At 43.5% G+C, this 13,929-nt stretch overlaps 1 protein-coding gene across 1 annotated transcript in view; it reads left to right on the top strand.

The window, feature by feature from the left end:
• The window catches only part of KIAA1549L (KIAA1549 like), a gene marked incomplete at its 5' end in the record, with an annotated part of 131,424 nt that overhangs the window by 47,456 nt on the left and 70,039 nt on the right, over positions 1 to 13,929 (top strand). The window contains 2 exons of the mRNA XM_058806928.1: positions 9,981 to 10,328; positions 13,120 to 13,734. Coding sequence (XP_058662911.1) covers positions 9,981 to 10,328; positions 13,120 to 13,734 — 963 coding nt within the window. The remainder of the gene's footprint in view (positions 1 to 9,980; positions 10,329 to 13,119; positions 13,735 to 13,929) is intronic.

Genomic DNA, 13,929 nt, shown 5'->3' with positions numbered 1-13,929 from the left:
GCACCTTGTCCTGGTGGTGATTTGAGTGTTCATTGCTTCCAGGGGAGATCCCTGCAGCTGGGCTGGGAGTTAAAGTAATTCTGCAGCATTTTTGGCAACCCCACAGTTTGCCAAGGTTCCTACTGATTTTTCAGATTTAAAAGCAATTCTCAAATATTTGCATCTGTGCCATGTTTCTTCTGGATTTTGGACTGGAAAGTGAGATTTGACTGGGCAGTTTTTTAACATTTTTGCCACCAGTGACTGGGCTCTCCCTTGCTGCTTTTACCTCTTGTCCTCTGTCCATGAGTATGGCTGATTTTTTTGTTTCGGACAGTAGAGATAAATATTTGCATTTGTTTCTAAGATGTGAGAAAAGGGAATGAGGCAACATATTGTTAAAAACCTGAGCTATTGACACTTTTATGCAGCAAAGACCCTGAAAATAAAGACTAATGGGCTGTACACAGTGAAAGTCATAGGAAATAGAAATAACTTTTAAACAGCTTCATGATAGTTTCTAGCCTGAGCCAAGTCTCTGTTTACTGTAGAACAGACAAGGAGCTTAAGAATTAATTAGCTAGTTGATACGCATAGTTCATTAATGTGTAAAGGATATTGCACTTAGTGTTGAACACCCAGAGCAGGTCATAGCAAAGTTGCAGGTTGATTTGTTGTTCAGGAGAATTTAATTGCTGCCTGTTATCCTGGCTTGACCTCAGGATGTTCTCTGGCTGCTTCCTGGAAGCTGAAAGTGTTTTTCACATGAGAGTGTTTTTCCCTTTTTGAGACTGGGCCTTTGCTACATTTGTAAAAGGTAGGAATCAAAGGGCAATATTGAACTAAAAAAAAAAAAATCAGATTTTTTTTTTTTAAAGGGATTGCTTTACAATGAGTAATTTTTGAAAAGTCTATACGTAAGGAAGAACGATGTGTTGCGTATAAGACTTTTTCCCTAGTTTCTGTCCTTTTTAAGTGGGGAGAGAGGAAAATTCCAAAGCCTTTTAAAGCCACTTTCAGTGCTGTCCCTTACCTTCAGTGCTGTCTATCCTGCTCCAGAATAGAGTTTTTCTAATCTAAGAAAAAACATGCATTTTATGTGGACTGTTTTTCAGCAACACCTTCTGTTTGTAGTCCCATTCATGGTCATAAGGAGCATTCCCCTCCAAAGAAGAATGGCCCAACATTTCAACTCAATATTTGTCTATTGGGCCATTCGTATATTCAGTATTTTAACCTTTCTCCCTTTGGGCCTGTGCAATAGACTGCAGTTTTTTGGGCTCAAAAATCACATTGTATACCAGGATGGATAAACACTGGTTATTTGGTGCAGATCTTGAAGAGAAAATGGAATTTGGATTTGATTATTTTGTTGCATTTTTTAAAAATAGATATGTCATTTGCTCTTTTCTCACCCTCTCTTCAGCTTTGCAATCTAAAAATCAATATAATATTTAACTTTTTAAGGGCAGACTTCTGTATTTTGAAAGCATTATCAGTGGGGCAATATTGAACCCTGTGCAGACAGAGAAATGTAGCTCTGTGTCTGACCTACATTTCTTTCCTGGTCTTCATTTCTTTATCCTTCATCACAGGCAGTGGAAAGCAGCAAAAGGCAAGGTGGGAACCTGGGTCCTTGTGGTGATGCTGTGAGCTTGGCACCTCTGGCATCTCTCCTAAGGCAGGATTAACTTCTCTCCTGGTTGTCTTAGTGCAACTGAGCCCAAATAGGCTCTGCCCCCAGGGCACAGCTTCCCTGCTTGCCCTCCACATCTTGGCCTGAAATAGGCACTGAAAAGCTCACAGAGCTTGTGTGTGTGTGTCTGTGTATGCGTGTTACCTCTGCAAACTGCAGCTCCAGAGCTCTGAAATGAATCAGAATGAGGGTGCTGACCCTGGAGCTCAGTTAGCAGCAGCAGTGGCTGGAGGTGCTGGTGCTGCCAGCCTGTTTGTCACCTCCTCTCTGCTGAGCTGTGGCACCCCAGGCATGTCAGGAACACGTGTGAATGTAGGGATGTACCTGCACATCCTTGTGTTGGTGGCCTGGTTGAGCCTCCTGCGGCCCCAGGTTGGGTCTCCCTTCTGGGGGAGACGTTGGCTGAGCTGCTCCTGGTCCAGAGGGTCTTCTCTGCTCCTGGGCTGTGGCCTCAAATGTTCCCTTGAAGATGAGCTTGGGTTGGTGAGCAGAAAGCCTTTTGGCTCAAGGGAACATTCACAATTGCTCAACAAGCATGTCAGAATGTATTGTATTATGTAATTTGGCCCACAGTTCAACCTTTTGGAAGCGCTGTCATTTCTTTAGGAAAGTTCTGCAAACAATAGTTTTATTTTTTTTTTTCCTTTGGAGAATAATCTAAATGGCTTTTAGGAAGAGCTCTCTGCTGTCTCCTTTTGTGCTGACTTTGGGGGGGAGTTTAAATTCTGAAAGCTTTAATAAAGGAGTAGCTTCTAGTTAAGAAAATACATATTTTTGTTGCATATAATAATAAAGCTGTACTACTATTACTATTGTTGGCTTCTTACGCTCTGCCTAACTCCAGAGCCTAAGAAGATCAGAGTTTGCAACCCAAAACTCTTCTCATGCTTTTTGAGAATTTGATGCCATCCTTCTAGTCTATCATAGCTCTGGAAATTTAAAATAAGTAAATAACTTTAACCAGTCCTGCGAAAATGTCATATGCTTAAAAATCACATCATTTAAAAACAATTTAGTTTTCTTTTTTCTTCCACAATTTTAAGAATTCAGAATTTCCACGTAAAGAATGAAAAATCAGCTACTAATATAGTGTGTTTTACTTAAGATTTTTTTTGGGGTGTTTCTTTTGTTTTTTCCATGAAAAGCCTCTCAAATATTGTAAAACTCAAGGTAAAAGCAGGAGAACTGGCAGCTTTGCTGTTGGTATGCTCCCAAATGACCTTGAATTTTTTTGCTACATTGTTCATTAAATCATTAATGCTAATGCTAGCAGTGTCTACAGCAACTTTCCTGAATAAACACAATTCCATTGCAAAGCTTTGTGCAAATGTCTGTTTACAAATAAAGAGGTAAGCAGCACGCTAAAGCAGGCTGTCAGGCTCACAAAGGTATTGATCCTGAAAATGTTTCTAAAAAAGCACTACAAATTAATTAAAATAATAACAAACACATAAAATAATAACAAATACATAAATGTATGCATCATTTATTCACTTCAATCTTTTGAAAAACCAGATCAGCTCAGGCAGAAATGATCATGGGGACATTCAGCAGAGCCCTCAGAGCAGGTTCTTGCAGGGAATCAGGACAACTAGCCAATATGATTAAGCAGAAGCCATTTATTGTTTACATGATGCACTATTGATACGTTCTAGAACTGCTGCACACACATTTCCTGATTGGAGCCTCCATCTTGTCCATGGGTTCTGCATGCTCTTCTCAGAGTATGTGACGGGTTACAGTCCAGCTGCTTCCCTCTTTTATCCAATCCTTGTGGTCTTGGCTTTCTGTTTCTCAGCCTCTTCCTCCTTAATTTAACACAATTTATGTCTTAAAAACCTTGATGCATTGCAGAGGGCTCTGAAGGGAATAGTTACAAGTGATTTGGCTGGGGCACAATGTGGCCTGAATTGTTCAAAGCCATTGCTGCAGGTTGTGGTTTCTGTGTGACTTTGTGCAGTTATCCCATGGCGTGGTGTGGTGATGAACCCTCCTCCCTTGCACTCTCATTTCCTAAGGATCCAGCTGAGCATCTGCTCTGAATCCAATGTGCAGATGATTATTGTATTTGGGTTGCTCCCAGATGAAGGCAGGAATAATGAATCTGACTCCATGTTCTCAGAAGACTAATTTATTATTTTATGATACTATATTATATTAAAGTATGCTATAGTAAACTATACTAAGAATACAGAGAGGATACTTACAGAAGGCTAAAAGGATAACAATGAAAACTTGTGACTGTTTCCAGTGTCCCAACACAGCTTGGCACTGTTTGGCCAAAGAGTAAAAACAACTCACAGCAGAATCCAATGAAACAATCACCTGTGGGTAAACAATCTCCAAACACATTCCAAAGGAGCAAAACACAGGAGAAGTAAATCAGATAATTATTGTTTTCCTTTTCTCTGAGGCTTCTCATCTTCCCAGGAGAAAAATCCTGGATGAAGGATTTTTCCAGTAAAAGTGAATGCCACAGATGATGCTGCTGGGACCACTGCTGGCAGAGCTGGCCCCACTGCCACCAGAGTGTGGTTTTCTCACCCTGGCTGATCCATTGCACTGCTCAAAACCTCCCTCATGCTGCTGGAGCAGATTAAAGCCTCCCAGCAGAGCCTCCTGGGCGGCAGAAGGGACATTTTGGAGCCCCAGGCCAGGCTGGCACTCAGGACATGTCACAGCAGCCTGTGGCTTCCCAGAGCAGGGCTGGTGACAGTCGTGGAGCTCCCGAATCCCTGCAGCTGACATTTGGGCTGGGCAAGCCAGCAAGACAGGCCATGCCAAAAGCTTTCTTGGCAAAAAGGGCATTTTCCTTGCAGCCCTGTATTTTAATTGATAGCCAAGAGGTTGTCCCTGATGTGCTGCTGGAGCGTTGGGACCCAAAGGGAACTTAGACTGTGAGGGCAAGGAGAGTTCACCACCATCCCAAACAGAAAATTTCTGCTTTGGTTTTCATGTGTAAAAACACATGGCAGTGCAATTGAAATGACCAAATATTGTGCCCTAACGTTTTTCTATTATTTGTTACAAAGTCCAAACTTTTGTTTGTTGAGAAGGAAACCTTGTGCAATGTGGTACCTCCTCACAGAGATTTTTCCTCACGGTAAAACTGTTCAATTTCTGTTTACCAACAGAATTCTGATAGTATCAGGAAAAAATATTTTTTCCTGGTTGTCAAACTAAATTAATAATAGTTTTCAGTTTCAATTTTCTAAGATCACAGGAAAAAAGGCTTTTTTTGGATGTAACGGTGCTTTTTTATTGTCTGGTTCTTGTAGACATAAACTGATAAAAACCTCCATTGACCCTAAACCCTCCATCTTAGCTTTATGTATATTACCATAGTCTAAAACCTTGAACTCTGAGTTTTCCACCATGTGACATTACACCCTTCTATTCAAACTCCACACCCACAATCCCAGTTCTATAATTCAATTTTGGAATTCTTCTCCACAGTCTCAGATCAAATGCAGTGTTCTCTTGAGGGTCTGTGCCTTTCAACACAGAAAGTCTAAAATTCTCAGCATCCAGGGTCCCAATGGCTAGGATGTAAGCAATCTCAGCTGTAGGTAAAATAATCTGGGTTTACATCCATCAGGACAGAATTTTGGGTTTGGAAGGTCAAGATCTAATCTGGGGAAAGTTACAGCTGAAACAAATGTGAGAAGGTGTCTGTTGAACTGCTTAAATTTTCCTAGAATCTGCTTGAAAAATAAAAAGGATATGAATGAGATACCTGTGAAGAACAGGATTTAGTTTTCTGGTTTCTTTACCTTCCCTCTTTTGCAGTTTTCTCTGGCTCTCCACCATCCCTTCCTGCTGTAGTAGCTGTGGGCTTGGCAGCTGCTGAAACCACCTTTGTTCTCCCTTCCAGGGTGATCCTGGTGGGCCCTGCAGGCAGATTTCCTGGAGGATGAGCACAAAGCACACTGACCAGAGGAGCAGGCATGGCTTGGCCTGTGGGAACCAGGGCTCAGCACAGGTGTCTTGTGGGTTGGCTTGTTGTCAGGGCTAGGCAACACTTACAAGTTAATTGTTTTGCAAAAAGTGTGTAATTAAGCTGCAAAGGCCTGTGGAATGATGCCAAAGTGAGATGTATGGGATACATAAGTTGGGATGTAATGATCTCATCAATGTAAAATTGGGATAACATATGATGGAGGCATAGGTTTTTGCCATTCTGTACAGTGAGCAAGATTTTGATATGCTGCATAGCTATTTTTATAAATGCTTTGCTGAGCATTTGTATTTTTGTTCATAGTGTATTTCACATCCTTTGGCTCATGAAGTCTGTATTTTTGTGCCATTTGTAAATTCTTAATGAATAATGAAAAAAAATGACAGCATTAGGAAAACTCTGAAGTGGTGCTATCATCGTATAGTGTAGGCTCAATGCTCTTCAATGGAAATAAATTGCAGAACCCTGTGATTAGGGTGTGCATTTGTTCACTGGTGTAACAGAGATTACTGTTAATTTCTGTTAATTCTGTTAATTTTCTTATTGTATCCCCTACCAGTCATATCTGACCTTTGGGCACTCAATCTCTTATGGTAAAACAATAATAAGTGGGAAGCATTGTACTTTTGAGAAGGAAAAAAAAGCTTTTTTTGGTATGTTAGTGGCATTGTTCTAAAGATAAAGAGCAGGTGTAGCCCTGGGATAGCCCTATCTGGTACTGGCTAGGGTGGGGTAAAATGCTAAAGGGTCTCTCAGCAATACTTGTAGGTGGCTTGTCGTTCTTCTCGAATCCAAGAATCATGAGGGTTGGAAAAATTCTTGTAGGTGGCTTGCTGTTCTTCTTGAATCCTAGAATCATGAGGGTTGGAAAAGACCTTGATTAAGGTGATGAAGGACCTTGAGGGCAAGATGTGGAGGAAGTGGCTGAAGTCCCTTGGCTTGCTCAGCTTGGAGAAGAGAAGGTGAGGGGTGCCCTCATGGTATCCCACACCTTCCTCATGGGGACCCTCACTTTATTAAAGGGGAGAGGTGAGGGTCCTTATCACACCTTGAGGTGTGCACAGAAGTGCTCAGAAATGTAGAAAACATGCTTTTCTCCAAACGGGACTGATTTTTAACTTCTTGCTCTGGCATATTGGAAGTGTTCCTCATTGTTGCTACTGGAAAAGTCCCTCATCAGTGATGGCTGCGGTAATGAGGTTACTGCTAGATGGATTTTTGGGACTGTTGGAGGTAGTGGTTCATCAGTAGGCTGAGATATGAGAGAATAACAGGTAATCTAGAGGCAGGAGGAGCAGCTACTGCTGTGTGCCAGTATGCACAGTGCATGCTGTGGGGAGCTCTCATTGTGGCTTTCCTGCTGATTTGAATTGGTTGTCTCCTCCTTCATCAAGTGTGTTTAGCTGTTGATAGATGCAGAAGTGCAATGTTTTCCTGTCTGCCCTTTTTTCCATGATTCAGTCCTGGTTTGCACAGTTTTTGGTAGGGAGCTGTAGTGCTTGGTGCCATCCTAACAATTCTCAAGCACACAGTACCTCCTTCAGTTGCACCTCCATGTGTTGTGTCTGTCTGGTTTCTACCAGGATGCTGAATTTATGGCAGTTTTAAACAGATGCTGGCAGTCGATATCTTTCCATAGGCATAGAATAAAAGAAAATCTGCTGCAGTGAAATGCCAGCATCACTCATAGGTTGCAGCATATTGTATAATTTTCTTAATGCTTCAGTAACTCTGGAGCTTGACTTCATTAATGGGCATGAACAGAGAAGCTGGCAGTTGGTAGGGAATGGAGGGAACAAGAACTGAAGGATTGGAATAAAGAAGTGGCTAGAGGATATTTTTATTTGGTGTTTTATCTTCTTTGCAATATTTGAACTTTTCTTCACTTCTTGTCAATATGAGGTAACTTCAATGCTTTTTCCAGGTTTATGTTGTCCCTCTGCTTGTAATCATTCTCATTAAACCAATGTGTGAAGAAATGTGTGAAGAACAGTGCAGTCTGTGAGAGGATTGACAGGTTTTGCTGTTTTGGAAAAACAGAAAACATTGACTTGCTTAAGTCCCTTTAGGACTTGTGCTAGATTAGTTCTAGGACTAAGTGCTATAAGAAATCCCACACAAAGGCTTTGCAGTCATTTTTCAGTTCTGGTGAAACAAGACAGTCAGAGGTGCAACAGGTTGGGTAATGATGACTTCACCAGCAGAGATATTTAAGCTGCAGGTTGCCTAAAGTCTGGTTTTGCAAAGCACATCAGCTAGTTCTTAATTTCAGGCACATGTTTGAATCCATTCCAATCCATTCCACATGTTTGAATACATTCCAGCTGACCAAGATTCATCTTATCTTCTTTCTTACCTTCTGTTAAAAGTCTGCCATGCTCACAAGGAAGGAAAAGCCACCAAAACACAGTCTAGAACACAATGTGCCTTCCAACACAGGGTGGAGCATGGAGAGTATCAGAAACCAGGCCACACCAGTCTGTGAGGACACATCAGCAGCCAAGGCCCAAGTACAAAAGTGTCCCTTCTGTGCTGCAAACCTCTCCTGGTGGGTCAAATTCCCTGGTGGACTCTGCAGCCTCTTGTCCAGCCTGCTGACCTTCTGGAGCAGCTCCATAAAAGTGGATTGGGCTCCTTGTTCCCCTGCTTATCCCTCCTTTCCATATGTAGCCCTGTGTCTGCCTCCCTTTGCTTTTCTCCAGATCAGTTGTATACAAGTTAGCCTGTGTCAAGTGGAAGGTCTGGGGATTTTGGTTGTGTGGAGGACAGAGCTCTGTTCTGTTGTCCATCCTGGAGCTGCTTCCCTAAACCAAGTTGCTTCTGGAGACTATAATTATTCTTGCATCTCAGTGAAGGAGATAGTAATGGCTGTTTTCCACCATGGCTTAATAAAACTCCTAAATACAGGGATAAAATGGGAGATCTCACATTGTTTTGGTTTTCTTATTTTTTTTTTTAGAGAGAGAAAGTGCTGAACATAATTCCAGCACATTTCTGTGGAATGCACACAGGAGCCTGAAGGAGCTGGTCTCCAATCAAGTACTGTGGCCTGTGCATATGGAGGATGGTGGTGTAAAAACTTATGAGGAAAGAAAACTGTAGAAAGAAAGAAACTTAGATTCAGATAGGTGCAGCATGACCCATTTTCCTCCCTTGTGCTGGAAGGTCTCCTGCTGCTGGCTCCTGTCCATGTGGGCTGATCCCAGTTGGTGCTGTTGGCTCTGCTGACCCTTAGGTTCTTGGGTGGCTGGAGCCAGTGTCCAGCCCATTTTATGTGTCTCAAGATCTGCTCTGCTTGCTTTTCCACACCATTATGTTGGGTTATTCGCAGGGCTGTGGAGGAGGTTGGCATCCCCTGTGTCTGATCCAGATGTGCTGCAGCTGGAGGGCAGGATTTAGCTCCATGTTTTCCCTCTGCTTGGCTATGCAAGGGGACACAGATTGGCATGGTACCAAGTGCTAGGACTAAGGTTTGATCTATTGTTTTGACATGGGGGAAGGGAAAAAGAAACCCCATCACCTTAAATTTTATCCTTGAGTGAATCTTAATCTTTGAATTAGTACAAATGCAAGTGTTCCCATTCTGTGATTTCAGGATAACTGTAATCATTTCAAGAAAACAAAGCCTAGGAACATTATGGTGTTGAAGGCAGAGTAAACTGGTGTTTGAAATGATGTGTTGAGCATCTGCACATGTCAAATAAAGAAGTGTTTAATGTCCTATTTTGTTTTGGATCTTCCCCCCTCTCCTCTTGTTCATCCCTGTTTTATTTTCTCCCTTTTGTGCCTGTAATTGCACACATTATTAGAGCTGGCAGGATGAGCACCTCCAGATGCATCCTGCAGGAACACAGCCAGTGCTGACTCTATTCCCATGTCAGACTGCATGCCAAGGCAGTGAAGTTTGCTTGTCAAAACCCATTCCCTTTCTGCACTGCTTCTAAACCCATCTTCTCACACAGCATTTTGACACAGGGTGACTCATGATAACCTCAAGAACTGTCCCAGGCTCAGGGATGTGTCTTTTAGTATGTTGAGACATCCCTGGTAAAAGTAGGATTTTGGAATAGCATGGCTAAGGCAGCTTTCCTTATTCTTCTGTCAGATGAAAGAAGTTGAGGGGTTTAAAATCTGTTGTGTTGAACCTTTCACTGGGTTTGTGGTTTGTTGTTGGCTTTTTTTTTTTTTTTTTGTAAATGTTCTCTGAATTTTTATGCACTCTGAAAACAACAACAAAAAAATTCACTTGTTTTACCAAACTTAATGCATTTTGTGTTGGGATTTGTAGCAACAAGATAACTCTTCATTTTGGGGAAGAATATGCTAATTTTCCTTATTGTTTTACAGGTGTCAGGCAACAGCATGTCAACGATGCTCCTTCTACGGGATCTTTTCCTAACTGGAGATCTATACTATCACCAACACGGCCTTCCACAGAAACCAAGACCCCCTCAATAGCTGATCTTTCCCTGGGACAGACTTTGGAGAACGCAGACTTGCTTCAGATGATCAGAACAACGCTGACTGGTGCCCGTGCCAGGACTTTGGATCAGATGCACCTGTCACCCTCCCTGTACCAGGGCAGTGGGAGCAGTGCACCCCAGGAACCCGCTGAGGTCTCGGCCGAGTCGCCGCTGAGGCCATCGCCTCACGATGCAGATGACACAGCTGCTCTAACAGGTTTGCCTCAGCTTGGTATGTTTGCCACACTGCCCACCACACCACCAGTGACACATTTGGGTACAGCTGTGCCATCCCAGCCAGTGCCATTAGAAACCACCCTCCATTTGCAGAGAAAGCACATCAGGATCAGACATGCTTGCCGCTGTTCCATCACCATCATTCTCCTCATTGGTAATCCAGTCACCTCATGCCATTAACCTTTCTAAACCAGCTGTACTGCCCATCCAAGTGCCTTTGTCTGCAGATCCTGAAGGTTTCTTCAGCACAGATTCAGCTAGCTCACAGGTTAGTGAAAGCAGGAATAGTGCTCTAAGCGTGGTGCATTCCAGTGTGGTGAATCACAGGAGGGTCCCACCTTGTTTATGGGGGCCATGCTTTTAATTGGATCAACCACAGTGCATTTCACAGAGTTAGTGGGAAAAGGGTTTCCTTTGGAAAGGACCTCGTTGTCATCTGTATATTCTGATATTCCTGGGTAAAAAAGAATCAGTCTTCCCTGACAGTAATTTCCAAAAGTTTGTCATGGTTCCTTGATGAGAGTATGTAAAATGTCTCTTCTACTGGGGTAGAAGCAGACATTTAGGGCAGCACTGACTGGCACAATCAGTGGTACCACTCTTCTGTCATCATCAGTTTTTCAGGATAAAGCAGCTGTTCCCACATCAGTCTTCCATGCTGCGGGTACTCCACATCCAACACCGCCAATGAGTCACCCTCAGTCTTTCACAGCACTGAATAATTCCACTACAGCCTCTCACCCTGCACCTTTCATGTCATCAGCCTCCAAGAGCTCGGCTGAGGTCTCTAGCTGAGCACAGAGTTCTCCCTTTTACTGCCAATATCGCTTTTTCCAGATGCAAAGCACGCTCGCAGTGCAGTGCTGCCAGTAGGAGAATTTAGAAGCAAAACAGATTTTCTCTTTAGAAATGCAGCACACTCCTCTCCAACAAGCCCAAGGTCTCCCTTGCTAATGGAGACAAACGAGGTGTTTACTGGGGCAGCACGCACAGCCAGTCCCAGGGTGGCAGCAGCCAACCAGGACAGGCTGCAGATCCCTCCTCCTGCTGCCTCTGAATCAGAATTTTGCAGAAATTGGACTGATGGAACTTAGCAGGCAAATAGCATGAGACTCCCAGCTGCGTCGGCCCTGCTCTCCCAAATCCTGGTGGCTTTCCTGTGGCAAGGACAGCTCAACAGCCTTTCACCAAAGGAGTGACAGCAAAGATGTCCATGAACTTTAATGCTAATGATGTTCTGTGTTATGGAACTCAGCTTCTCAAAGTTTCTCCAGGTATCCAAATCTGTGTACTTCTCACAGGATCAAGGATACTAGACACTGTTTTGGAGATGGCCATGATGACTCTTGATCTAGCTGCAGTGCCATTAATTACTTCCCCTGTATGCCTTTCCAAACATGAACCTGCTATCACAAATACTTCTGCCACTACTGCTTTTGTGACTGCACATCTTCCACCTGGAGATGCAGAAAGTTCAGATGTAACTGCAAATGAAGACAGAAGGATGGGAATAACCACTCATGTGAACCCACACGCAGAATATTCATCTCCAAGAACTTTAAATAATTTAACCTCTGGTCAGGCTTTGCATTCAGTCGATAAAAAGCCACTGGCCTCTATCATGCCTCCAGCATGGGGTACACTGCCATCATTGTTTCCTTGACAACAGTGATGGGCAGCCACAGTTGTGGCTCTTCCAGGATTTTGAATGCAGGCTCTGAAAGCAATTTAGATCCTGCCAGCCTTCCTGAAGTTGTAACTTCAGCTTCTATGTGGACCAATAAAGCGTTGCTGTCTGCAGCTGGCATTACTATTCCTTCAGTAAAAACTTCAGTCTGAAAGGAAAAAAGGGAAGTTGCTCCAAGTAGTTTTCCATTGGAAGATGAGTGCTATGCACCATACTCAGTAGTGTCAAGTCTGCAAAACAAAATTAATACAAATCAGCAGCCTCTCTTCTCCACCCCTTCAGCAAATTATACATATACATCCTATAGTCAAAACATTTCAGATTTACCCTTTCCTGAAAAGAAAAACTTTTCAGAATTTGATGTAGATGCTCTTGCACTGAAAACATCTCCCGTTCAGTATTCATCCATCGCTATTGCATTGACAATGCCTGACACTCTGCAAAAAAAAGCATGGAAACACGGCCGAAAACATTGCTGATTTCTTCCGTGTTGGAGAAGTTCCTATCAGTATACGTGAGAAAGAACCCTCTCCATTTCCATGTGCCTCCTGTTAATGCTACAGGTGCTCTCCCTAGCTCTCTAGAATCCCAAACAAATGATGCTGGAAAGATTACTGATGGAAACAGGCACAGCAGCAGTGTTGGTTTTCAGCTCACTGGCAGCTTGACTACTTCAGCCCCAAACAGAAGCAGTGTCACCCTCAGCACACTGCCAGCCTAGTACTCCTTCCCTGTCACCAAGCCTTCTGGTTAAGAAGGCTCAACTCTCTCCCAACTCTCTTGAATAGTTTAATCTGAGAAGACACTGGTTCTGGGAATTTTCTGGAATTTGCAGACAACCAGTTGAGTCCCCTGGTTATTTCTTTATGGCTGATAAATATCCAGCCACATTCAGTGAGGAGGAGTGGGACACAAGTGCTACAAGTCATAGTCTAGATCTAAATAACATATCTAATAAAGCTACCAAGGGCATCCCATTGCAAACCCCTACCACCAGTGCTCCGCAGTCAAGTCATCATAACTTCTGTCCATGCATCACCAACACAGATAGAGTCTCCTTTTTTGCCAACAACCAACTTTACCCATTCTGTTCTTGCAGTGTTATCTGGAGTATCTTCTGGTGCAATACCTACAGTAGAAACTTCAGAAGCAAAACCACTAACAAGAAAATCATCTCCAGCTTCACCAGTGCCAGCTTCTTCCTTCTTTTCTCTAGGCACTGAAAACACCCCTTTGCCATCCGTGATGGCTTTAAGCACACCGATCCTGACACTAACAAAAAATAACACTGCCACAAAACTGGCGCTGGATCCAAGCTCAGTAGGAACACAGGCAGATTTTCCTTTTGCAACAAGAAATGTGACTGCCTCACCTCTGGACACGCCAGCTCTGCTCATAACCCCCAAGAGCAGCACGGCCACAGCTTCCACACTCGCACCCACAGCCCACGTACCAAGGCAGATAGAAACAACAGTAACTGACACCCAGAAGTTCCCGAGCTCAGACATCACCAAAAGGCCAACCCCATCCCCACTGACAATGACAGCAGCTTTGACATCTATTACAGCATCAGCGAAAACAACTAGGCTCCCCCCTCCTGCCGTGGAACTCAGCCCTGCTCCTCCCGGCGCCACGGCAGCCGCTGCTTTCGCTAACATGACGGCAGCTCCCTCCCTGGATTGCCGGCTCTCTGCCAACATGATGGTGAAAACAGGTACGTGCAGCCTCTGCTGAAGGGCTCCCTTGTGTCTGTGAGGTGTGAGACACACACCCCAGTGTCCAGGAATGTGGGGCAGCAGTGATTGATCCGCTGTGCTGGTGAATCAGATGGGTACGGGCAGGGTTGTTAGTTGGAAATGGTGTTGGCTTTGCTTGTGGCTGGGTTTTGACATGAGTGTGTCAAATGAAG

The sequence above is a fragment of the Ammospiza caudacuta genome, chromosome 6 (genome assembly GCF_027887145.1).
Source record: "Ammospiza caudacuta isolate bAmmCau1 chromosome 6, bAmmCau1.pri, whole genome shotgun sequence".
NCBI classification, from domain to species: Eukaryota; Metazoa; Chordata; class Aves; order Passeriformes; family Passerellidae; genus Ammospiza; species Ammospiza caudacuta.
Note: the sequence above shows the minus strand (reverse complement) of the source record. Positions and strands in the feature narration are given on the sequence as shown.